This window comes from Sorex fumeus, unplaced genomic scaffold, assembly GCF_029834395.1.
Source record: "Sorex fumeus unplaced genomic scaffold, SorFum_2.1 ptg000033l, whole genome shotgun sequence".
In the NCBI taxonomy this organism is placed as follows: Eukaryota; Metazoa; Chordata; class Mammalia; order Eulipotyphla; family Soricidae; genus Sorex; species Sorex fumeus.
The window spans coordinates 7,861,856-7,887,163 of record NW_026606090.1 but is presented as its reverse complement, the minus strand read 5'-3'; the positions used below and the strand labels follow the sequence as shown (position 1 = coordinate 7,887,163).

Below are 25,308 nucleotides of genomic sequence, written 5' to 3'. Positions count from 1 at the left end.
CAGAACCCTTTACTGAAATAAGTAGGATGGGAAATAAATGAATGAAGACAAACGATAGTTTAATATTAGAATTGTGCTGAGACTTTGGTAATAAGTAAAGGGATGTTGCTGGAACCAGAAATCTGCCTTAGGAACTCAGGTTTCTTTTAGTGTTCTCCCTTTTTTCTTTGTTTTTTTTTTGGGGGGGGGGCATATCTGATGGTACTCAGAGCTTACTCCTGGCTCTGCACTCAGCGATCACCCCTGGTGGTGCTCAGGGGACCCTACGGGGTGCCAGGGATCAAACCCAGGTCAGCTACAAATCCAGCAAGGCAAGTGCCCTCCCCGGTGTACTATTGCTCCGGCCCAGGAACCCTGGTTGCTGTCCAGCAACTGTGGTCAGATGGATTTTCCTCTGTGTCATTTCTCTTAGAAGTTTCCAAGAAACAATCGAGGAGATGGAGGACTTCCTGTAGACCCAAAGGCAAAGTGCTCAATCACAATAATCGCTCCTGTGTGCTGAGTTCAGGGAATGTACACTACTCCTCAGGGAATGGATTTTGCTCCACAGATTGGAAACTGGGATCTGCAATTACTCATGTCCGGGGCAGGCACAGTGCTGGGGAAGGCCCCGCTTTCTTCAGCAGCTTCCAGGAATACAGTTCCCAGGTTCCCCGGTGCCTGCCCTTCTCAGAGCTATCTGCTCTAGAGACACTCATTCTGTTGGCTCGATTTGGGGATCTGGCATTTGCTGTAGGATTGAGCAATCACAGGACTCCAGGCTTAATCCGATGGAAAGTTAGCGCTTGGAACTTTAATTCGCTGCCAGCAGCTCTGCGCCTGCAAATCCTATTGCTGCGGGTAATTAAAATAGCAGAAATTCGATCCGGTCTTTGAACCTGGGCTCACCAGCCTTTGCCATTGCTGGCTTTCAGTGGAAGAAATTAGGGCTCAGCAGTGCTCCCTGATTTGAGTTCCCTTTGCAGCAAAGAGTTACCTGGATGGGTCTTCATAGCGTCTCTGCTTTGTGGCCAGCCTGTCATTGACCAGAACCTTATCATGAGGGATTATTGTTCCTTCTATTTGCAAGGGGCTGGAGCAGTAGCACAGCAGGTAGGGAATATGCCTTGCATGTGGCCGACCCGGGTTCAATTCCTCCATCCCTCTCGGAGAGCCTGGCAAGCTACTGAGAGTATTCCACCCTCACAGCAGAGCCTGGCAAGCTCCCCATGGTGTATTTGATATGCCAAAAACAGTAACAGGAAGTCTCACGATGCAGATGTTACTGGTGCCCACTTGAGCAAATCAATGAACAATGAGAAGACAATGCTACTGTGATACTGTGCTAGGGGCTAAACAATCCCCCTGCCTTTTTTGGGCAAAAGAGCTTCCCTTGGGCTGGGAGAGATCGGAGAGAGGCTAGAGAGCTTACTTTGCATGTAGCTTATCTATATTCTCTCTGTGACACCTCAGATGGTTCACCCAACCCCATCAGGAATGATCCTAGAGCACAAAGCCGGAGTAAGCCCTCAGTGCAACTGGGTGTGGCTCCCCCTGGATATTATCTTCTGTGTTTTCTTAATTCCTTGCCTTAGCTTGAATTCACTTTTTCCAGGACATCAAATATATTATATCCAATCCAACAGAAAAATAATCACCCAAACCATGAGATCTTTTTTTTTTTAATCTGGTGACAGATGGAAAGACTTTCTTACCACATTTGTAGGCTTTTGTTTTCCACTTTCAAATAGCACTGCACCAGAGTTTAAAGCAGCTGGGTAAGACTGCTGATATCTATGTTAAAAAATAAAACAACTTAGTGCTTTGTTGACTAAGAAACAGGATAAAATCATGGACACCTTAGTGTCACCAGGCCCAAGGATGGCCAGTTTAGCTATGGAATAAGGGGCCTCCTTGCCTTTATTCCCCCTTCAGTCAGTGAAAACACATTTCAGACTACGCCACTGGCCAACTCTCATCCATCAAATTCTCCTGGGCAGAGGCCCACGAAGAAGAACCAGAAATAGCCAGTGTCTATCATGGTCATGCCTAAGTTTGAGGGGTTTTGTGCTGTTTGTTCCCCAACTGTTTTTTGTTTATTTTTCTCTCCATTGATTCATTGGTGGGAATTTCTTCCAGTTGTATTGAGAAATAATTGGTAAACATCACTGTATAAATTAAAGGCCCACAGCACGATGGTTTGATTTTCACGTATTGTGAAATAATTGCCCCCCTGGATTCAGTCAGCAGCCAGTTCCCACAGAGCTAGTGTTGCCTCCATAAAACCAAAGGGAGAGACACAGCAAAGAGGGAAAGAATGTTTCTTGTGTGGGGAAGGCTCTTCGGGATGTATCCTCCTCGATTTCTAGCTAGCCTTCTCCTGACTTCTCTTGTGTGTTGTACACTTTGTGTGAGTGTGTGTTGTTCTCCATTTGCTCCCCAGTGCCACATGGCCCCCAGCACTGGGCATAAGTGGCTCACCTGACAATAAGAATACATACAACTTGGGACCAGAGTGATAGTACAGTGGGTAGGACACTTGCCTTGCATGCAGCCAACCTGAGATCGATCCCTGGAACCCATATGGTCCTTTGAGCTTCACCAGCAGTGATCCCTGAACACAGAGCCAGGAGTAAATCCTGAGCACAGCTGGGTGTGGCTCAAACTCCCCAAATAAAAATAATAAACACATCTTATGCCTGCCCCTTAGATTCCTTATAAGGAGATGAGAAGTATGTGTCATAGATCAAACAACTTTATAAATGACTTTTTTTTTATTTTTGGGTCACACCTGGAGATGCACAGGGGTTATTCCTGGCTCTGCACTCAGAAATTACTCCTGGCAGTGCTCAGGGGACCATATAGGATGCTGGGAATCAAACCTGGGCTGGCTGCATGCAAGGCAAATACCCTAACCATTGTGCTATCACTCCAGCCCCATAAATGACAATTTTTTAAATGAAATTCCAATCCTTATATTCATTCATTAGAGTATTATTGTGTACTGTGAAATTTACCATAACTCTATTTCATCTCTTATTATTCCTTCCCTTAACAGTTGTAAGAGGTGGCATTTATCTGCACGGTGCTTCGTGACTCTGCTGTTCTTCATTCATTCTCACCCTGGCGAGCTGGCCTGGTTTCCCTGCCTTGCTTTTAGGTCCTGGCCTTAGGACAATTAAAAAGATAAAACTTGGGTCTGGAGCGATACACAGCTGTTAGAGCATTTGCCTTGCACGAGGCCTACCTAAGTTTGATTCCCAGCATCCCATATGGTCCCCAAGCACCTCCAGGAGTAATGCCTGAGTGCAGAGCCAGGAGTAACCCCTGTATATCACTGGATGTGACCCAAAAAGCGTTAAAAAAAAAAGATAAACCTTTTTTCAATATCAAGGTTACACAGGATCTCCTTTGACCCAAGAATGGTCTGACCTGGTTCTCTCTCTTTTTGGTTGTCCTTTGGTTGCTTGGTCCATTTGGGGGCCATGTTTAGTGGGGCTTAGGGTCTCCTGATTTGTTCTCAGAGGCTCCTTCCAGAAATGCTCAGGAAGTGAACCCAGGCCTCCAGCTTGCACTTGGCCCGTTGAATTATGTCCTGGCCTCTGGCCTGGCTCTCTCAAACGCTGAAATCTCGGGCCTGGCTGCAGCCCCTGGGAACCCGGCCTTACTCTCCCTCCCACCACGCCAACTCTCTCGGCTCTCCAGTGACAAGAACTGGACAGATGCTAAGACCCGCTTAGGTCGGGCCGAGAGTTCCCCATTTCCTTCCTCTCCGGACTCTTGGCTGGGAGTCACTGTTGCATCCATCGTACTTCCTGCATCTTTTCCAATCAGATTCTGGCACTTTCTTTAGTTCTAGTCTTGCCTTGGCGAAGAGGACCCGCCCAGGGTCCCCTGGGCACAGCACATGGAGCCAGAACAAAGTTTCCTCATGTCCTTGGCTCTTTTTCTCCTGGATTCAGTTTCCAGCATAAATAATGTTTCCTCAGAGCGGTTTTTTGGCCGAGGCCTGACTTCTCAGGACTCGTTGGCCTCGATTTCTTTCTTATTCAGAAAGAATCAGACCTACTCGTGGGCTCACTCCTAGTGAAGGAGAAAGAAGTGAGGACTGTACCCTTCCTCGGCAGGGAAACCTGGCCTTGTACCCATCAGACAATCCACCATTGCATACTAAGTTATGTAATTTCAGAAAACACACACACACACACACACACGCATGTACACACACACACCACACACACACACACACACGCATGCACATATATATGAGATTTTGTGACTAAATGGCTCAGCTTTAGAGCAAAAAAATAAAATAAAAAATCATGGTGAGCATAATGCTAGTTTCTCAGGGAGTCAGGGAATTCCTGGAACCCCCAAGAACGCGGACGAGAGTCCTGCATGAAGGACATTAATGGGACAAGCGAACTGGGCTGGGCCTCACTCTGCACCTGGCTTGGTTTGCAGGAGGAGCAGACACCCTTGCATATCGCCTCACGCCTGGGCAAGACGGAGATCGTGCAGCTGCTTCTCCAGCACATGGCGCACCCGGACGCGGCCACAACCAATGGCTACACACCCCTGCACATCTCCGCCCGGGAAGGCCAGGTGGATGTGGCCTCAGTGCTCCTGGAGGCCGGTGCAGCGCATTCCTTAGCCACCAAGGTAAGGGCAGCACCCCGGGGTGGTCCCTGTCGGGGCTTCTCACGGGGAGGGTCAGGAAACAGCTCCTGCCTGACTCGGGTTGGCCTCGTTCTTCTGGACGCTTTGCACCTTCTCTTCTAATTCACTTCTGGGGCATGGGAGTTTGCACAATATCCTCTGCTCTTTTCAAGTGAAGGCTGGGGTTGTCTTCAATAGAGGCATCTCGAGGAAAGAAAGAAAAGACTCCCAATACATTGAATTAGTGCTACTCACGAGGAAGAAAAAGTTACATTAGACTGACACTGCTATAGTCATTCTCAGGAGTTAGTCCCTCCCTGTGCTCAGGAATGACCCCTGGGGGGACTTGGCAATGTGCAAGGCCAGTGCCCTACTCACTGGAGCCCCTGTCTTCAGCCCCTATCAAGCATCTCAGTGCTACCTAGAGGTCTAGTGTTTCTGGACCCTGCATCCAAGCCTAGTGACTGCCCTGTTCCAGCGAGGTTTTTTTCCCCCTGGATATGCAGCATCTCAACAGAGCTAGTTTGGAGAATCACACATTATGAGCATCTAACAACAACAAAAATATACATGAGTCTGAATTTGACTTAAAGCCGTCATTTCCTGCTGGGACAGAGGAATGGGTTTTCTCCGCTTGCTCCATTCCACTTGAAATCTGCTCTTTGGGCATAACTGAAAACGAGTACACTCAGCTTCCTGGGGTAAAAGGAATGGGAAAAGGGCAGGGGAGCAGGGACCGTGAAAACCCACCGCCAGAACCATTCCAAGGGCAAACTGGTCCCCGAACGACCTTGTTTTAGACAATTCAAAGGGTATTTGCTCCTTATAAAAGGCATCAAGTATAGGGGCCTGGAGCGATAGCACAGTGGGTAGGGCATTTACCTTGTACACGCCAGACCCAGTTTTGATTCCCAGCATCCCATATGGTCCCCCGAGCACCACCAGGAGTAATTCCTGAGTTCAGAGCCAGGAGTAACCCCTGAGCATAGGTGTGACCCAAAAAGCAAAAATAAAATTAAATAAAAAGGCATCAAGCACAGCTGGGGTGGGGGCGTCCTCCTCAGTGACAGTGACCCTTTGTCCTTAGGGTTCATGTGGGCTACAACTTGTAAACTCCTCGGGATTGAACCCAGGACCTCATATTTGTGAAGCATGTGTTCTACCACTGAGCCACGTTCACGAGCCCTGTGAAACATTTGTGCTGTATAAGTTAATTAAATACTGAAAGTCAAAGAGTTGAAAAGACTTTTAAGATACTATTTTTAGGGGGCTGAAGAGAGATGCATTGATATAATAAGAGATAACATCTTGGGAGCTAGAGCAATAGCACAGCAGGTAAGGCGTTTGCCTTGCACGTGGCTGACCCAAGTTTAATTCCCAACATCCCATATGGTCCTCTGAGCACTGCCAGTAGTAATTCCTGACTGCAGAGCCAGGAGTAATCCCTGTGCATTGCCGGGTGTGACCCAAAAAGGAAAAAAACAAGAGAGATAATAGGCTGAACATATGCACTGGATGTAGGGGTCCAGGTTCAATCCCTGGCACTGCATGACCCCCAAGCACTGTCTCCAGGGACCCCAAAGCACAGAACTGGGAGTACTCTCAGAGCACTTCGGATATAGCTCAACACCACCCACCCCTCAAAAGAGAGATTGTATTTAAAACAATAGATACTGAACAATGTACATAATAATAATGATGGTGATGACAGTACCGGCAATGATATAATAGTAATAATTGGTGATTGTCTCATCAAATGAAGGTGATAAATGGAATAAGGATACACAAAATACAGAGGTAGAGGTTTAAACAATAGTATCTTTGTCTTTTAGGAGTTAATAATACCAAATGCCTTAGTAAATCAGGACAGTAAGATGGAAAAATCTATTCCACAGTCGGGCCACTGGCATTCTGAAATTAGTTGACTCATCATCATTAAAGCTGTTTCTGTGTTTATAAATATCAGAGGGTAAATGAAATCCTGTGAGATTAACATAGGAAAGAGGGGAGATGTATGACTCAAGAGACACAGTTCGACCTCAATTTTGTGACTCTACAGTAAAGATGCTTTGTCGTTTGGTCTAATAATAGTTTCCAAATTTATAAAGGGGCTGGATCCCTGTTTCAACAGGAACTTAAGGAAAAGAAATTTGTTTCACTTCCTCACTACATGATTCATTCTCAAATGGGTCACCCCACGAACCCCCCTAGTCATTGTGGGTCCTGACAGAGGGCATGGGGTTGGGGTGTTCTGACAATGGCATTTGTTTTGATGAGCTAGTGCAGAAGGAGGAGACACTGATTTTTGTCCCACACCTGGAAAAGCAGCAATAACTCTCCTCCAAGGACTTACTGTACCAAATGTTCAACAAGATGCAAAAAAAAAAAAGTGGGGGGGAGGGGCTGGAGCAATAGCACAGCGGGTAGGGTATTTGCCTTTCACGTGGCCAACCCAGGTTCAATTCCCAGCATCACATATGGTCCCCTGAGCACTTCCAGGAGTAATTCCTGAGTGCAGAGCCAGGAGTAACCCCTGTGCATAGCCAGGTGTGACCCCCCAAAAAAAGGAGAGAAAAGCATCATAGTTATAAAAATAATTTGTGTGGAGAGCTGGTGGAAAGAAATACTGCTTCTTGGGCTGGGTGGGCAGTATATGTTCTGAGTGGGGGGTTAAACATCCCAGAATAATCCACCCCTTAGTAGACCACCTACCTTGGGGGTATTTGCTGTGTGTGAGTTACAGGCTCTGGGCTGCCTCAGCTCTCTCCCACTGTGCCAGGAAAGCATGGGGTGTGGTGGGGGGGAGACTGTCTGACCCGGAGGATGGGTGTGGGGTCATGGGTGGGCCCAGTGCTCCTGAGAGTTGAGTGCAGGGGTCTGGCTGACTGGAACCCACTTTGGGTGACAGAGGTGACATGAGGTAGGCACATACAGCATCGAACCTGCACTTACCAGCACTTGGAGTGCAGTCTGAAGGAAGCTGCCCTTTGTTTCAAGACCTGGAGTTTATCAGCCCTACGTAAGGGCATGTGGACCAGAAGCCTGTGTCCAGGATGTTGGCAGGGCCTCAGGCAGGGCTGGAAAGGGACAAATGGGCAGGATACAGGATGCCTTTTGATGATGATCCTGTCAACTAGTTATTTTACTGTTTCTGCAGGAACTGCAAATGGACTGCAATATATGTTTAATATAGAATATAGAGTTAACATCTAAAATATATATACACAAAATATAGACTGCCACGACTGCTGAAATATTCCAAAACAAATTTGAAATTCTTCTGGTATTATAGAAAGGACAGATAGAGAGAGTGGGGGGCGGGGTTGGAGAGAAAATAGTAACTGTTACAATTAATCTGATTGGAGAAGCAAGAAAAAGGCTTCCTCCACCCTCTCCACCCCAACCCCATTTACAAATCCGAGTCATTTTGCAGACATCAATGCCTTAAGACATTATTAAGGCAGATACCCATGCCTTATGATGCCCCAGGCCTATAAAATCAAAAATTCTGTTTCCAGGCTGTAAAATGAAAATTTTTGGTTCATTCTGTTCAACCAAAGGCTTGTCTGGTTAATCTTCCTCTTTGTTTTGGTTATGGCTCACTGCTTTGGTACTTGCAGCATTGCTTTCCCCAGGCAGGTGTCACTGAGACGTGTGTGTCACATCCCCCAAATAACTGTGTTCCCTGTGGTGCCTTTTCTTTGCAGAAGGGTTTCACACCCCTGCACGTGGCGGCCAAGTACGGAAGCCTGGATGTGGCCAAACTTCTCCTGCAACGCCGCGCCGCCGCCGACTCAGCGGGCAAGGTAAAGGCGTCGGGCGGTAAAGTGAGTCCAGCTGTCACAAGTTGGACACTTAGGAGATTCCTACTTCAAGAGTCTTTTCCAAAAGAAGCGAAAGTGTGTTATCAAGTAACTATGCTGAGCCCTCCCCTTATTTCCCCCCCCCCCACCTCATGAAGACGTCCCCCTGATGCAAAGAGCATCTGAGCTGGGCTTTCCCCCTGATGCAAAGGGCATCCGAGCTGGGCTTTCCCCCGATGCAGAGGGCATCTGAACTGGGCTTTCCCTCCATGCAGAGAACATCCAAGCTGGGCTTTCCCTCCTGAGGCCCAGGAAGCCTCACTCACCCCTGCCCCGCACATGGAGCAATCCTAGTTAGCATTTGAAGCTCTTTTGCAGTGCACACGCATCCTCTTGCTAATAAAAGCCTTGCAAACTCAACCCAATCCTCCCGTTTTGGGAGGTGGCGGGGAGGGGGGGAAACTTCATGGAGCTTCTGATCTAAAAAATCCCTTGGTGTTTGTCCATTGCTATTTCTTAAAAACAAAGCAAACAAACAAACAGACAAACAAAAAAACTATTGACTCTATTAATGATTTAACAGGAGCGTCAGGGATGTTAGCTTGAGGGCAGCTGGCGCTAATGCATTAACCCCCACCTTAAACACACCCTTTGCAGAACGGCCTCACCCCGCTCCACGTTGCCGCGCACTATGACAACCAGAAGGTGGCGCTGCTGCTCCTGGAGAAGGGCGCTTCGCCCCACGCCACTGCCAAGGTGAGCGGCCCGGGTTACAGTAGTCACCTGGTGTGTAGGTGATGACACTCCAGCCAGTCCGCGGAGCCCTAGTGGTGCCACTGACACTGATTGTTTTTTTGCGTTTCCATCCGTTGCTTCTACAAAGGCTTTACGCTTTTTTAACAAAAGAGATGCTGCAGAGTCAGGTGCTGTGCCCAGGATCTCAGGATGGGGGAGGGGGGGAGGGGGAAGGGTTCAGCCACTGCTCTGTGTTTGAGAGGTTGTGAGTCTCCGGGGACGAAGTGGGGTCGCAGGTGATGCAAACGTTTCCTTCCCACGCGGGACACGGTGCTATCGCCCACTCTTTGTTTTGTTCCTTCCTGGAAACTTCGTGATTTTGATTGCGCTCTATGAAGGATGCCCTGTTGTTTTGATTCACTCTCCTGAACTCTGACAGACATTCTTTTTTTTCAAGGGAGAGGGTGCTCAGGGCTGACTCCTGGCTCTGCACTCAGGGATCTACTCTGGGTGGGCTCCAGGGACCCTAATGACTGCTGGAGATGGAACCCTGGTCAGCCTGGCGAATGGCAAAGCCCTTCTCCCCCTCCACCCGCTGTACTAACACTCCAGCCCAGACATTCTCTGACATGCAGCACCAGAAATGCCTCTACAACACAGACTTCCAAAACTGCCCCACTAAGACTTGTATTTGCTGTGGACAGTGTTTCCTACCAGCTCAGTTGATGGTTTGGTTTGGTTTGGTTTGGGGGTATACCCAGCAATGCTCAGGGCTGACTCCTGGCTCGACACTCAAGGATAGCTCATGCTCCTGGTGATGCTCACAGAACACATGTGATGCTGGGAACCCAGCACTGCCCACTGCATGCAGGGCCAGCTTGCATTGCCTCTGTGTGTGTGTGTGTGTGTGTGTGTGTGTGTGTGTGTGTGTGTAGACTCCAAAGAATATGCATCAATGTTTTTTTAATTTTTAAAATTTTTTAAAATTTATTTATTTGTTGAATCACTGTGGGAAAAGTTACAAAGCTTTCAGGTTTAGGTCTCAGTCATGCAAATATCAAACACATTTTCCTTTACCAATACTTATTTTTTACCATGAAGAACCCCAATAAAACCCCACCCCCCACCCCTCCCAGTCCCTGTGAGGCAGATGAATTCTAGTTAGCACTCAATCTGCTTTGATTAGATTCATTGTTTCAATAAAAGATTCGCCACTATTATTTAGAGTTTACCCCCCCCCCAAATCAGACATGCTGAAAAAGCATTGTGAAGTGATTTGCTTTCTACAGCTGGGTTCAAGAATTAAATGTTGGTTTTGGATTTCTGCTATTTTACTTATTAACCCTGGAAATATTTCTACTGAAAGTCAGATAATTAAGAGATTGGTTTCTGTGCTCTAGAGTCGTGGCCGTGCCGGAGAGCCGCTCGTGGGGGGCAACTGGTGACCTCAGTAGGGCATGAAGGGTGGACCGAGACGCCCCCCTTCCCATGAGGTTTTAGTCACCCCCACACCCCCGGCTCATACCTGCTGTCCACAAGGCTCCCATGCAGCCGCCATCTTTCTTTCCAGAGAGGAGAGGGCGAGTGGGGCAACACCCTTTCCCCTCCGGGCAGACATGATGGTCTGGATTAACGCATAGTCCGTTCACTTTTCTGCTCCAAGCTGCTGGGTTCTGCAGTATGAGCCGGGGGTGTGGGGGCGACTAAAACCTCATGGGAAGGGGGGCGTTCCGGTCCGTCCTTCACGCCCTACCGAGGTCACCAGTTGCCCCCCGCGAGCAGGCTCTCCAGCACAGCCACGGCCCCAGAAGCATCAATGTTTTATGATGCCGTGTCTTCAGTGGCGCTTTCATTTGCTTGTCCAATAACTACATAGGGAGACCATAGCAGGAGTTATTAGAAAACACGGACTGAGAGGCACAGCAAAGGGTGGGGTGCATGCTGGTTCGAGTTCAATCCACTGCACCTCTGGGTGTGGCTCCAAGGAGTCTGTGCAGCTTTGCGTAGTAGGGCTGACCCCCCACTGGTCAGACCATCCTTGCCCAACTGACTGTTGGCAGGAGTGACCCCTGCCTCCCTGCCTCCCACCCCTGTCTAAAAGGGAAGAAAGCAGTTTTGTGGGGAAACTTTCATACTCTGTCAGGTGTCACAACAAAGCAGTAACTACAGCCAGGTCAGCCCCCTGTGGCTGTGGCTGACGTTGGCTTTCTCTGCAACATGCCATTGAATCTCAGACTGACCCCCCCCCCCCCCCCACGCAGAAGGTTGTTAATGGTCTGTTCTGGCACAAATAAGAGAGGGAGAGTTAAGTCACTGTGTCACTGTCCAGAGTTGTAGGACAGATACGTGATAGGGTGGGACTAGGGTTTTCATCTCAGTGGGGCTTTTTTCACTTTTGTGTTTGGGGTCTATCCCTGGCAGTGCTCGCGGCTGACTCCTGGCTCTACACCCAGGGCTCACTCCTGGTGGGCTCCAGAATTCAGACCATGTTATAGCAACGCAGGCACTCCTGACCACGGGCCGCTGTGTTCCACGGCAGTGGAAAGGATTATTCCACTCATTGAATAGAGAATAATCCTAAGCCTATTTAAATAATGCAGACAGCAAAATGGGGTCCTCCAAAAAGTCTACTCTGCTTCACGCTGTTATTTGGGATATAAATACGCTCTTGATAATAAAATATAACTGTGACTTAGACACACAGGCATACACACACACACATTTTATTGACGTGAATAAACAGCTTAAAGTAAAATGCTGAACTGATGAAAGAGAAGGGCAGTTTTTATTTCTTCTGCTTCTCATTCTGAACCCACCGAAACATGTTCTAGACACTAGCACGAAATCTGCCTTTAATCCTGTAAGAGAATTAAGTGGTTGAGGACGAGCCCAGAACCCAGGCTTTGTCTCTCCCCGGGATGCTCTGATTCCCAGTACATTTGGATGGAAGCACGAAGGGCCACTATTTCATTGGAATTAAAAATAAAAAAAAAACCTTGGTTACTTAACATGCCCATATTTTTCTACTTTTGATTTTTGGGGGCCCAGATCTGGCAGTCCTCAGAGGTTGCTCCCAGCTTGGTTCTCAGAGGTGGCTCAGGGGCCATGTGGTCCCCCAGATTCAACCTGGGTCGCCTACCTGCAGAATATGAGCATAGGAGCTCCAGCCCCAGGCAGGATTCTTTTTTCCTTCTGGCTTTTGAGTACTCTTCAGCTGTGCTTGGAGCTTTCTCCTGGCTCTGTGTTCTGGCATCACCCCACCCCGAACCCTATGGAGTGCTGGGGATCAAACCCAGCTTGGCTGCATGCAAGGCAAGGGCCCTACCCACTGCACTACCTCTCCAGCCCCCTAGTGCTGTCGCTTCTATTGTGAATACTGGACCCCTTTGGGGTAATGTTTTGTTTTGTGTCATTCAAACGTCCTGGTTCTCCTCCCTTCCCTCTCAGACCCACCTAGTCCTTGACCTTTGACCTCACACAGGTCCCAATAAGGTGCAGGATTTGGAGGCATCGGGACTGAGGAAACCCTGGCGGGAAAACCCCCTCCTAAGCCTGCAGGCTGACACTTGTCTCAGCCCTTGGAACCCCATGCTCTGTTCTACCCTTGGCTGCTCTTCCCTTTCCCACCCCCACCCGACTTTCCCCCCGAGGAGGATCAGGCCAAGCTCTGCCAGAAATGCCCCAGGACTCTGCAGGAGAGAATCAGTCTTATAAGGGGGGGGAGGGGGCATAAACCATAACCCCCATGGGAGAGAGAGAGTAAAAGGGAATGTGCCTGCCCCAGAGGCAGAGGGTGGGGGATGGGATGGGGGTGGCAGGAGGGATACTGGGAACATTGGTGGCGGAGAATGGGCATGGGTCTGGAGTGATGGGAACTTGATCATTGATGACTGAAAGTACAAAAGTTTGTAAGTCTGTAACTGTATCTCATGGTGATTTATTTAAATATAGATAAATAATAAAGGGGAGAAGTTAAAAAGGAAAAAATAAAGAAAAATGAAAAGGAAAAAAGACTGCTATTCATACAGCGATATAGCTCAACAAATGCTAGCTCTCCTTAAACATTTAAATATGTCATTTCGATGGATTTGCAGCTTGTGTGCATACTTGATAAATAATTTTAGAACTGAATAAAAAGGGCGGGGGGAGAGCCATAGACTGAGGGAGTCGAAGGGTGGGGTTGGTGTTTGCGGCGGCCTTACAGTAGAATACTCTGCCACAGGACATTGGCTGCAGAGATCAGGGTGCTGACTGGATGGGAACGTGTGGGCTGATCATTTGGTATCACCTCAGCCCACTTGCCGCCTTTCCTGTTGACGTTGGGTGGGGGGGGGGGGTGGTTCTTTTGAGGATCCAGCATCCAGGTCGGATGCAGTGACGGGGCTGTCCTCTTGTCTGCCCATGCAGAACGGCTACACGCCTTTACACATCGCAGCCAAGAAGAACCAGATGCAGATCGCGTCCACGCTCCTGAGCTACGGCGCCGAGACCAACATCGTGACCAAGCAGGGGGTCACCCCACTGCACCTGGCCTCCCAGGAGGGCCACGCGGACATGGTCACCTTGCTTCTGGAGAAGGGGGCGAATGCCCACCTGGCCACCAAGGTACTCAGCTCGGCCTCATCCCCCCACCAGCAGGCTTTGGGTGGAGGTAGACAGAAATCGGTGCGAGGTGATCCCGGGGAGCAGGGGATGCTCGGAGGTAGGCAGTGGAGGGAGTACGTGTGTCTGCTGGAAGACAAGGACTGTCATAGGGACCGTCATGCACAGAGAAGTCAGTGGTCTGCCCGGGGCTCCCTGTGTCCTTCTTGACTCTGGTTTCACGCGCCTCTGCACGTCTCTTATCTACTTTCTCAGTTTCCCCTGACCCCCTCTTGTCCTGGCCATCCCCTATCCTGGCTACCTCCTATCCCCTCGCTGCTCTGTCTCCCCCAGGGGTCAGCATCTCTGCTGTCTTAGCACCTGCAGAGGCCAATTCCAAAGTCTAGAGGGGGGGAAAGGAGGGGTCGGAACAGCCTTTGATCTTTGGTCCAGCCCGTGATGTTGACCATGGCCCATCCCGGTCACTCTCCAACCCTGCTGAGTGTCAGGGGCAACCCTGGGGCTCAGTGTTGGTGTCAAACAGGTCTCAGCATCCACTTCAGCCTGGCATGGGTGTGGTGCTGGGAACTGTATGATCATCGTTTGAATTTACTAGTTTATGGGGTGAGAGGGTTGAGCTATTCCTGGGGGTGCTCAGGGCTTTCTCCCGACTCTGTGCTCAGGGATCCTGCCCAGCAGGGCTTGGAGAGGAGAGTACATAGTGCTGGGCAGGGAATCAGGGTGGGCCATGTGCAAGGAGAGCACCTGATTCCTGGCACTGTTTTTTCCATCCTGGAACCAGTATTTTAAAAACAGTATCTTAATCATTTTAGTCTTTCTCCAGAAAATGGCTTCTGTGAACCACATCAACTATCAGCAAGAAGGGTAAGGGAGGTCGGGAAGAAAATTTTCAAATAGACAAATCTGTAGATTTTCATAAGTACGTCTCTGTCTGCACTTCGCTCTGTCTGTCTCGCTGGCTTGACACCTTTATGTTCATTCTACTGGTATCCACTGCTAGTAACTGAAAATTGGAACTTCTGATTATCAGTTAATTCATTGTGTTGATTTCTTAATGCTCTTGGGAACAACAACATGGGTTTAGTGAAAATCAAGTTTCTGGGGGATTTTCTATTTTTTTTAATTTCTTATGATTTTTTAAAACTTTTTTTATTGAATCACTGTGAGATAGACCCTTACAAAGCTGTTCATGATTAGATTTCAGTCATTCAGTGTTCCAACACCCATCCCTCCACCACTGTACATTTCCTAGCACCAGTGTCCACAGGCTCCCTCCCATCACCCTCCACCTCCCCTACCCCCTGCCTGCCTCTATGGCAGGCACTTTCTTTCTTTCTTTCTTTCTTTCTTTCTTTCTTTCCTTCCTTCCTTCCTTCCTTCCTTCCTTCATTCCTTTCTTCCTCTCTTTCCTCTCTCTCTCTTTCTCCTTCTCTCCTTTTGGCATTGTGGGTTGCAATATTGATACTGAAAGATTATCAAGAATATCCCTTTACCTACTTTTAACACTCAAATCTTGTCCAGTGTGATCACTCCCAGCTATTATTGTCATATTGGTCTCTTCTCTGTCTTACCTACCCTCTCCCCTACCCTAACACACTTGTGGTTAGTTCTGACCACTGACCAGTCCTCCTAGTTCTTATTTTCCCTCTGACCATGGATATTATGTCTACTATATATTTTTTATGTACCACAAATGAATGCAGTCATTCTATATCTGTCCCTTTCTTTCTGACTCCTTTCACTCAACATGATACTCTCCATGTCTATCCATCTATAAACCAATTTCATGGCTTCATTTTTCCTAACAACGGCATAGTATTCCATTGTGTAGATGTGGCGTAGTTTCTTTATCCATTCATCTGTTCTTGGGTGCTCAGATTGTTTCCAGATTCTGGCTATGGTGAATACTGCTGCAGTGAACATCGGAGTGCAGAAGGTGTTTCTGCTGTGTGTTTGTGGACCCATCAAGTGCTGTGCATTCTGTCTCTCACTGTGACTACAGCTGTACTTTGGGGCTCTCTGCTGAAAATCATTCTCTGTAAGCTTAGTAAAACTCCACAGCAGGCATCGTTTAGAAAGAACCACAACGAGGTTGTCTTGTTTGAATATAGGGCCCCCAAACAACAACTAGTTGTTTTGTTTTGATCACCCAGAAGCCTTGTAGCACCTTCTTTACTTTCATGCACTTCTCTGTTTTCTGTTCTTTTCTGACAAAGCCTTCCCAAATCCTTTGATTCGAGGAAATTATAGGGTCATTCCAACATCTGTTCATTTTGTTCCACAAGTAGAACCACTAGAGAGAGGGTACAGGGGTAAACACTTGCTTTGTACACACCCCACCCTGGTCCGGTCCCCAGCATTGCATATGGTCCCCTAATCCAGGAGCAATTCCTCACCACAGAGCCAAGAGTAACCCCTGAGCATCACTTATGTGACCCCCATTAAAAAAAAAAAGAGAAGAAGGACCAGGAGCTAATCAGCTCAGTTCATCGGCTAGCCAGTCACACAAGTATGCTGTGTGGGTTATGGTGGCGGCTGGGATGATGCCGTTCCGGGGTGAGTAACCCACTGGAGTTTCACCCTTCATGAAACCAGTGGGAGAATGTTGTTTCATGACATGTCCATTTACAAAGGGGACTGTGAGTGTTTATTGTCAGTGAACATTGTTTGGAAATCAACAGGAGAAACCCATAAACAAATTAAGGAAACTTTTGAGGAGGATGAAAATTCCAGACATTTCATGCATCTGAGTAGGCGGTGCTTTTGATGGTGTTATTTTTATTCACAGACATGGCCCGGACAAGGCTGGAAGGGGCTGAGCATGTCTGCCCTGGTGAGAGGCTTCCAGACGGTTCATTCCCTTTGAGACTGTTTCAGCAGTCATCAGCACATATTACTGAATGTTCCTTCATTGTACATCCAGCAACGGATGATTGAGTTTTACATCAGAATGTAGCTATGTTAATTCTACTACCAATGTGAGGATTATGTGGCTTCCTGAAAACAAAGTTTAAAACTTAAGTAAATATATTCAGATGGGTTTGAAAAATAATACAATATATAGAATCTCTGTATGAAATATAGCATTACCTTTTAAAATATTATATTATTATTTTGTTTTGGGGCCACATGTTGTGGTGCTCAGGAATTACTCCTGACTCCGTGTTTATAAATCATTCCTCACAGTGCTCAGGGGACCATATGGGATCTTTTTTTTTTCTTTTTTGGGTCACACCCAGCGATGCACAGGGGTTACTCCTGGCTCTGCATTCCAGAATCACTCCTGGCGATGCTCAGTTGACCTTATGGGATGCTGGAAAGTGAACCCAGGTCAGCCACGTGCAGGGCAAACTCCCTGCCGGTTGTACTATCACTCTGGCCACCCCATATGGGGTGTTGGGGATCAAACTAGGGTCAACTGCATCCAAGACAAATGCCTAAGTCACTGTGAAATCTCTCTGACCCCATGACCTTGCCTTTTGGTTGTTATTATAAAATAATGCAACTGAAAATAAAGTACCTTAGGTAACAAAATTTGTAATACATTTTCTATTGTTGTTGAAAGGAACACTTGTATTTAAGACCAACTAAAATCAGTAATATCATGGTTGTTTCTAAGTGGTTGTTTCTCAGTAAGAACTGTAATGTAGAAATAATCTAGTCCTTATCCAATTACTGGATAATAATAAAATAAAATCAATGTTTTTTTTTATTTTAGAAAATTACTTTTTAAAACAAAGAACATGAACATCTCCTGTTTTCTTGGTTTGATGTAGACATGAAAATTGACTGCAGTGAAATGTTGATTTTCCTTGTGGTTGTTAGTTGACGTATTGTGGAAAATCCATTCTGAAAACAGTATAGAAAATTGCACTACGATTTGAAATGTCATTAACAATAAGTGCTTCAGTAACACTTTTAAAAGACTGATCCAAATATAAATGATTTTTTTTAAATTAAAAGACTGATCGTTTCCGTTAAGAGGAATTGTTTCTCCCTGAAAATGGCCCCTATTTAAGTGAAAGAGAGAGAAATATTTTAGTTGACTGTTCTAATATGGAGAAAATCAAATTGTGAGAGAATCTTTGGCCTGAATTTTCACCCCATTTATACTTTAATTGATACAAATGATTATTTAGATGTGAAATGGAAATTTTCAGATGGAAGAACATGTTACCTCTCTCACACAGGGGATTCAAGAACTCCGAGAAGAGTTCTGTAGGAATGGAAGTTTGTGCCCATGGAGAACTTTTCTAGAAGTCGCTGGAAATCATGGACTTGGAGGGCAGTGGCTTAATTGTAGAATGATGTAACCAGAGCCTGGGGCACGGCTCGGTGATAGAAGCTTCTGCCTTCCATGGGTGAGGCCCCAAATTCCTGGCATAGCCCGTCATCCCACCTCCCCAAAATGTCAGTAGGGAAATAAGGCATGTCTTAATTCTTTTTTTTTTAAATTTTTTTTTTTTAGTCACTGTTGGATACAGAGTTACAAAGCTGTTCATGGTCAAGTTCAGTCATACAGTGTTCCAACACTCATCCCTCCACCAGTGTACATTTCCCACCACCAATGTCCCCCAGTTTCCCTACCTCTACCTTCCCCCTTGCCTGTCTCTATGGAAGGCGCTCTCTCTCTCTCTCTCTCTCTCTCTCTCTCTCTCTCTCTCTCTCTCTCTCTCTCTCATAGCACAGGTACTGAGGGGTTATCATGCTTATTCCTTTACTTGTTTTCAGCATGCAGTTCTTACCCTGAGTGATCATTTCCTCATTTCCATCTGTCTTTGTCATGGTGGTCGCTTCTCTATCCCAACTGCTTTCTCCTCCAGCACTTGAGGCAGGCTTCCAACTGTGGACCATTCCTCCTGGTCCTTGTTTCTACTGTCCTTGGGTATTGGTTTCATATTATGTTTTTTTTTTTATGTCCCACAAAAGAGTCCAATCATTTGGTGTCTGTGCCTCTCCTTCTAACTCATTTCAGGCCCTGCATTTTATTTTATTTTATTTTATTTTTGCTTTTTGGATCATACCCAGCGATGCACAGGGGTTACTCCTGGCTCATGCACTCAGGAATTATTCTTGGCAGTGCTCGGGGGACCATATGGGATGCTGGGAATTGAACCTGGGTCAGCTGCGTACAAGGCAAATGCCCGACCCGCTGTGCTATCGCTCCAGCCCCCGGGTCCTACATTTTAATGGGAAGTGACTTGGGGATGGAGTGGAGGACCTATCTCAAAACACACATGAGCTGCTTTGCTTTACAGCTACAGAATGAAGGCTCAGAAGGAGGGGGAACATATGATTATTTGAGTGATAATATAGGCTGGGGACTCCATGGCATGGTTTACTCCACTATTCACTAGAATATTAGGGCAGAGGCTTTTGATATAAAATGGTTCTCCAAAAAAAAAATCTGTTAAATATATAAATGCTAGAAGTTCCAAAGAGACTATTTAAGTTTCTATTATGCTCTTTGCCCTAGAAGTGAGACTCCCAGGTACTGACGAGGGGACGCCCTCCCAGCCCCCCTCCCCGCACCCCTTATGTCTCTGTTCTTGTATTCCTCCTTCATTTGCAACTGCACTTAGGTTTCACACAGTGAGGACTTGAGTCCTGGCCACTCTGCATCTTCCATCCAAGCAGCCAATTCATGGGGCTGCAGAAAGGGTGAAGCTGCTGCCAATCTAGCATTTAGAGCAGGATTTCCCCGAGTGGAGGGGTAACACCCGCCCCAGTGGGGTCGGGGGTGTGCAAGCCATCCGTAGGTTGGTAGTGGCCTTTGGTGAAGTGGTGGGTTACTTCCTGTTTGTGCATGAAAAGATCTCTAGAGAGCTGAGAGTTTGTTTCGGAAAAGGAAGTCAGAGGAATCTGGGGTAAAGGAAGTCCTGGGAATCATAGTCATTGGGAACTCTGTGATGAGAGAAAACTCCCCCACAATAGTAGACTGTTTTTAAATGCTGGAGAAAATGATTCTGAACTCAATTCCTGCAAATCTGCACTTTTTTTTTACAGTGATGTGATATTTTATTGATGGAACTATAGATGACTTCTTCCATGGTTCTAAAGTAGAAGACGTAGTTGGTGGTTGATTAATTATTTAAGTGGCTAAAAAGATTTCACAGGAGTCCAGATGGGTTTGAAATGAGTGTTGTTCCCAAGTTTATTAGCTGAGTTATTTTAGAGTCCCTTCATAATATAAATACCCAATATAGAAACCGGGATTTGCTCAAAGTGTTGATTAACTTAGAGGGGATGTTTCGGATGGCAGTTTGGGGTGGGTTCTGGCGGAGAACTCTGTGCGTGCCCGTGGGATCTTCCAAGGACACAAGTGAGATGCCAGAGGGTGCATTGCGTTTCCTTCATCAAATGTCCCCCTGTGTCCCATCCCTTCACAGAGCGGCCTCACTCCCCTCCACCTTGCAGCCCAGGAAGATAAAGTGAACGTCGCGGACATCCTGACCAAACACGGGGCTGACCAGGACGCACACACCAAGGTAATAATCATTGTCAGTCACGAGGCAGGCTCTGGTTTGGATGATTCTCCTCATTCAGGCCATGGCAATTCCATCCCTCCTCCTGGAGACTCCCTAGATTTTGACCTGTTCCTGGTCACAAATCCATCACGATGTGGTGACATCATTTTTGCTGGAACGGGGTACATGTGAATTAGTGGGCTATCAACCCCCTTTATACAAAGATCCCAATTTTACAGGTTTCCTTCCCTGTCACTTCAGTAAGTTACAGGAACTTGCCTTTATTTTCTAGAACTAACTTACTGCCATGCCCTTGGTCTGGAAACAGATCTCCCCCTCCCCCCCAGGCCATTCAGATTTTCAAATCCAGCTTCAAGTCCAATATCTCTCATGCATCTATGATCAACGCTTTGATTTTATCCTTATTTGTAGCCCCACGATGATTGTATGTTCTGCAAGGTCATGTGTGTACCGTGACATAGAACTTCAGTCATCCTCTCCACATCCTTCCTTACTCCTCTTCTCTTTAGTAGAAATGTGAGCAGTGACTTATTTGGTTTTTTTTTTCCTACTTCTAGCTTGGTTACACCCCTTTAATTGTGGCCTGTCACTATGGAAATGTGAAAATGGTCAACTTTCTCCTGAAGCAAGGAGCAAATGTTAATGCAAAAACCAAGGTAAGAAGTTTTCGAAGTCATCTTTTTATTTTTTTCAGAAGCAGAAACAAACTCCTGTCGCTCCATGAGCATATTTAGAACTGAATTCAAGATAAAGTTACCGTTAAGTTGAAAATAATACTATTAGCATTTGAGATTCAAACTTCTAATTGTAGCAAGAATCGTAGTGCGTTTTTGGGCCAATCTTGAGTTCTCTTGTTCTGTTGTGTTTCCAGGCTTATTTTGAAGCTCTAACATGAGTTTTTAGACATTAACTCCAAATAATTTTTTTATCAAGTCAACTCATAAAGGAGCATTATGGGGAACTGTTCTTATAGGAATACAAGTATCCTGAAAGGCATAAATGCAAGATTGCATTTGGCAAAACTGAAAGATGTCTACCATCTATTTTTTATTAAAGGATTACTGAAATGCCTATACTATTTAAAAGCCAGACATTGTGTTGGTAACTTGAGTAAGCTCTTCCAAGTTTTCATCTGTATTCAAATAGCTATTTGGTTAAGAGAACAATCTCATTTTAACTTTGCAGGTTTTAGAAAGTGAACTGTTTTGGGTGCTGCACTTCTTCAGGAAATTATGGATAGAAACATACTTGAAAGTCTGTTCTTTTAATAAACACTTTCCCCCCACATAGGATGGTTTTTGGGGAGAAAGAATTGTGTTTTCTTTCTCACATGTCAGTGTAACCATAGTTACCAAAATTTTGTTTTGTTGCTATGAAATTGTATTGCTCTTATTCCTCAAACATTCATGACTTACTGTTAAAAAAAATTGGAAAAGCAAATTAGTTTTATGGGACTATTGGTTGCTTTAAATTAGAATGAGACTCGGTAACATCAACTTGAGACAAACCAGATTTGGTTAGTTATATGTTTCATTTGCAAAGAGGGCTTAGCACTTCAACATGCAAAAGGAAATTTTCTTTTTCTTCCCTTTTACTTTTCTTGAGGGATTTGGCCATATCTGGAAGTGTTTAGGGTCTATTCCAGGCTCTGTGTTCAGGGGTCATTCTTGGTGGTGCTCAAGGGACCGTATGAGGTGCCAGGGATTGAATCGGGTCATTTATGTACAAGACAAGTGCTTTAACTCCTAGGTTATATCTGTGGCTCCAAAAGAAATTTTCTTTATAAAATATATTATAAAATCAAGGATATCTGCTATGAGATTAAAGAAGTTTGCTAGCGTTTTCATATAACTTTGGATAAACTTTAAAAAAAACTCATCAGCAGTGTGCTTCCTCCTTCATCAAACAGGGACTCGGTCATTTTCCATTTTATCCCTGAGAAGTTGTGTAATAGAGGAATATGGGAAATTCTAATAGTTAAGTCTAGAACACTTAGCCAAAGATTAAGCTTCAACTGAATAGTCTTGTAAAAAAAGTTGTTGGGTTTCTCTAGAATTGAGTGAGTAATATCCTTTGGACCCCAAGGGTTCAGGAAAGGGTCAGATTAAGCAGGGGGCGGCGGAATGGGGGGAGTTGAGGGGGACATTTCCCTAGTCATTCTGATGACTCAGTATAATGTGTGATTAAGGGCAGTCATATTACTTTGGCTTTAGTAATATATATAAGAACAGTGCCTCCAATTTAGCACATAGCATGTGGTTAGTAAATGCTTGCTGAGCATATCAACTTTAGCTGGTTTTGAAGAGCTGAATCAACTTGATTCTGTTGGAAGCAAAATGGAAAGGAAGAATTTTTTAATTTTTATTTTGTCTTTGAAAAACATGACTTCCCAAGGCCTGGAGCAGACAGTCCGTGGGCAGCGTGCCTTGCCCATGGCTGCCCCAGCTGCGGTGTCAACAGCTGCATTCCTCACCAGGAATGATTGTTGAGTGCAGACCCAGGAGTCAGCCCTGAGCACCCGGCAAGACACAACTAAATTTCCATTAGCGAATCATATCTCAGAACTTCAGGGGTGCTGAGCACAAAGCCAGAGAGAGCCCCAGAGCACCCCTAGTTGTGGCCTAATAACCCTCCCCACCAACAAAAAGAACTATTCTACCCACCGAAGAATATCATTGATTTGCTGCTTCCCCAAGGCCCATGGACTACCTGATTTGAGATCAGGGTTCCCCCTCTAGGTTTCTGGAGCCCCTGAAATGGACTCACGTGACCCAGGTTCCCCGGCTCCTTCCCAGCAGGGATGCTGGGTAACCATGGCCACGCAGGGGATGCTCAGACAGGCTGTCAGGTGCAGGGGACACTCTCGCCCCCAGCTCTGCCCCCATGGGTGAAAATGCCACTCATAGAGGGGCTCTGGGGGTCCCTCATGGAGACAGAAGGAGCAGATAGTGACGTGACACTTATCAAAAGCCCCTATTAAGCTAAGGGCTGTTTCAAATGTAGCACCCAGGACAATCACGTTGAAAGACAGATAGCCGTAACAGGGGGAGGCAGAGAGAAGACAGATATGACTTGTCTGTTCTTGGTTTTGTGCTACTCTGACAGAGGCTGAGACCTGGAAGGATGGGGGGAAAATCTCCTTATTTTCAGTGGCATCATTCATTCATTCATTCATTCATTCACTGGCTCCCTCGTTCATTCGGACACCCGTTATTCTGGCCCACCTTGGCCTTCGCTTTGATAGTAAAGATCCCAGAGACACTAGAGAAAGTTCCTGGCTCTGGTGCCAGATGAGGGCGCAGTCTGGAAGTTTCCCCAGCAAGGATGACTCAAGGCAGCCTGGGCTGGAGTTCTGAGCCAGACTGGGGTCTCCCTGCCCCCGACTCTTCCTGCCTCTCAGCAATGCAGAAAGGCGACTCCTTCCTAGGAGGCCAGCTGGGGCCAGAAGGTGGCAAATGACCTATTTTTTGCTGCACTTTGTTCTCTGGCTGTCTGCTGCCTTCTCCTCACTGAGCTATAGGACCCAGGCTATTCTCTGGGAATTGAAGTTTTAGATTTCCTTGGGTTGGCCTGGAACCTCTAAAGCCACCAGCCAAGCTTGCTGGCCAAGAAAGTCGGGAGCCACTGAAGAGCTTTGTAGGGTCTCCGTAGCCTCAGACCCTCCCCAACCCCCAGGAGCTCGGGTTCCAGACTCTCCTCCCTATCCTGCACCCAGCTATCATTGTTGCTCATTGCCCGGGAGCCTGGTAAAGGTAAAACTCATCTCTCCTCGCCGGGTTTCGCAGGCCAGACGGTGTGAGGGAGGGTTTGCTGCCTAGACCAGGGCCCCTCGACGCCCCCAAAATAAAACAAGGTGGGCGCGCAGGTTTGTGCTGTCAGGAGCGCCCCAGCGGCTCCACACGATGCCTAACCTAGTTTTCCCGGCTCTTCTTCCTACTCCGCCTCCCCTGCGTGGCGTGGCCGGGCGCCCCCCACTCCAGAACGGCTACACCCCTCTGCACCAGGCGGCCCAACAGGGACACACGCATATCATCAATGTCCTGCTGCAGCACGGCGCCAAGCCCAACGCCACCACTGCGGTAAGTCCCGGGGACGGGAGGGGGACCCCACTCCATCGCCCCCCCAGCTCCCGGGGTTTGGAAAGCCTGGATTGGATTTTTTTTTTTAATTTTATTTTTGTAAAGCTTTGCTTCCAGGCGGGTGGGGGTGGGGGCATGACTCAGCTCTCTCTCTCTCTCTGGGGATGAGGGGCCCTGCACCCCGGCTGCTGGAACATTCGCTCTGCGCACAGCTGGAGCTCAGATGCGAGAGCCAGGCCCTCCCCGCCGCGCCCCCGCTTCCTCCCAGCCTTTCTGCGGGGAGACCCGTTTCCCAGGCTGCCGGCTTCCCCAGAGGCGGCACTGCAGGGGCCAGGCCGGGCCATTGACATGCAAACGACCACGAGGGCCCAGCGGCTGCACCTCGACTGCAAACTGCGCCCCGCGCTCCAGGCTCTGTGCGCGCCCTGCTAAAGGCGCACGGCGCATCGCATCGTGTCCCCCAAGGTCCCGTGCCCCTGTCCCCCGAGGTAGGGAGGGGGACTTGGCATTAATTAGTGGGTTATTTTTCCCCTTTCCTTTTGGAGATACCCTCTCCCCCCCCTCCCCCAGGGTTCCCCTCTGGCAGTGCCCGGGGCTCGGCGGCGGGCTCGGGCCAAGCTGCGGAGGGTTAAAGCGCCGACGGCTGCTCGGAGCTCGCGCCGGCAGCTGCACGCTTGTTGTGTTGCCATGGGGACCCGGGCTGGGCGCGAGCGAAGTTACAAAGACAGACTCCCGGGCGAGGTGCAGAGGCGCGCGGCTCCCCCCCGTTCGCCGCCTCAGCCGCGGCCTCTCCTCCCCCGCTGCAGAATGGGAACACGGCCCTGGCCATCGCTAAGCGCCTGGGCTACATCTCCGTGGTAGACACGCTGAAGGTGGTGACGGAGGAGGTGACCACGACCACCACGGTGAGTTCCCCCGCACACCCCTGGACGGAGGGTTGCAAAGTCCAACTTTGGTTTTAGG

At 47.5% G+C, this 25,308-nt stretch overlaps 1 protein-coding gene across 23 annotated transcripts in view; it reads left to right on the top strand.

Moving 5' to 3' along the window:
- The window catches only part of ANK2 (ankyrin 2), a 494,244-nt gene that overhangs the window by 380,038 nt on the left and 88,898 nt on the right, over positions 1-25,308 (top strand). For all 23 annotated transcript variants that reach the window (XM_056116828.1, XM_056116827.1, XM_056116850.1 and 20 more), the window contains 8 exons: positions 4,444-4,641; positions 8,346-8,444; positions 9,099-9,197; positions 13,584-13,781; positions 20,168-20,266; positions 20,824-20,922; positions 24,247-24,345; positions 25,152-25,250. In XM_056116828.1, the coding sequence (XP_055972803.1) occupies positions 4,444-4,641; positions 8,346-8,444; positions 9,099-9,197; positions 13,584-13,781; positions 20,168-20,266; positions 20,824-20,922; positions 24,247-24,345; positions 25,152-25,250 (990 nt within the window). The remainder of the gene's footprint in view (positions 1-4,443; positions 4,642-8,345; positions 8,445-9,098; positions 9,198-13,583; positions 13,782-20,167; positions 20,267-20,823; positions 20,923-24,246; positions 24,346-25,151; positions 25,251-25,308) is intronic.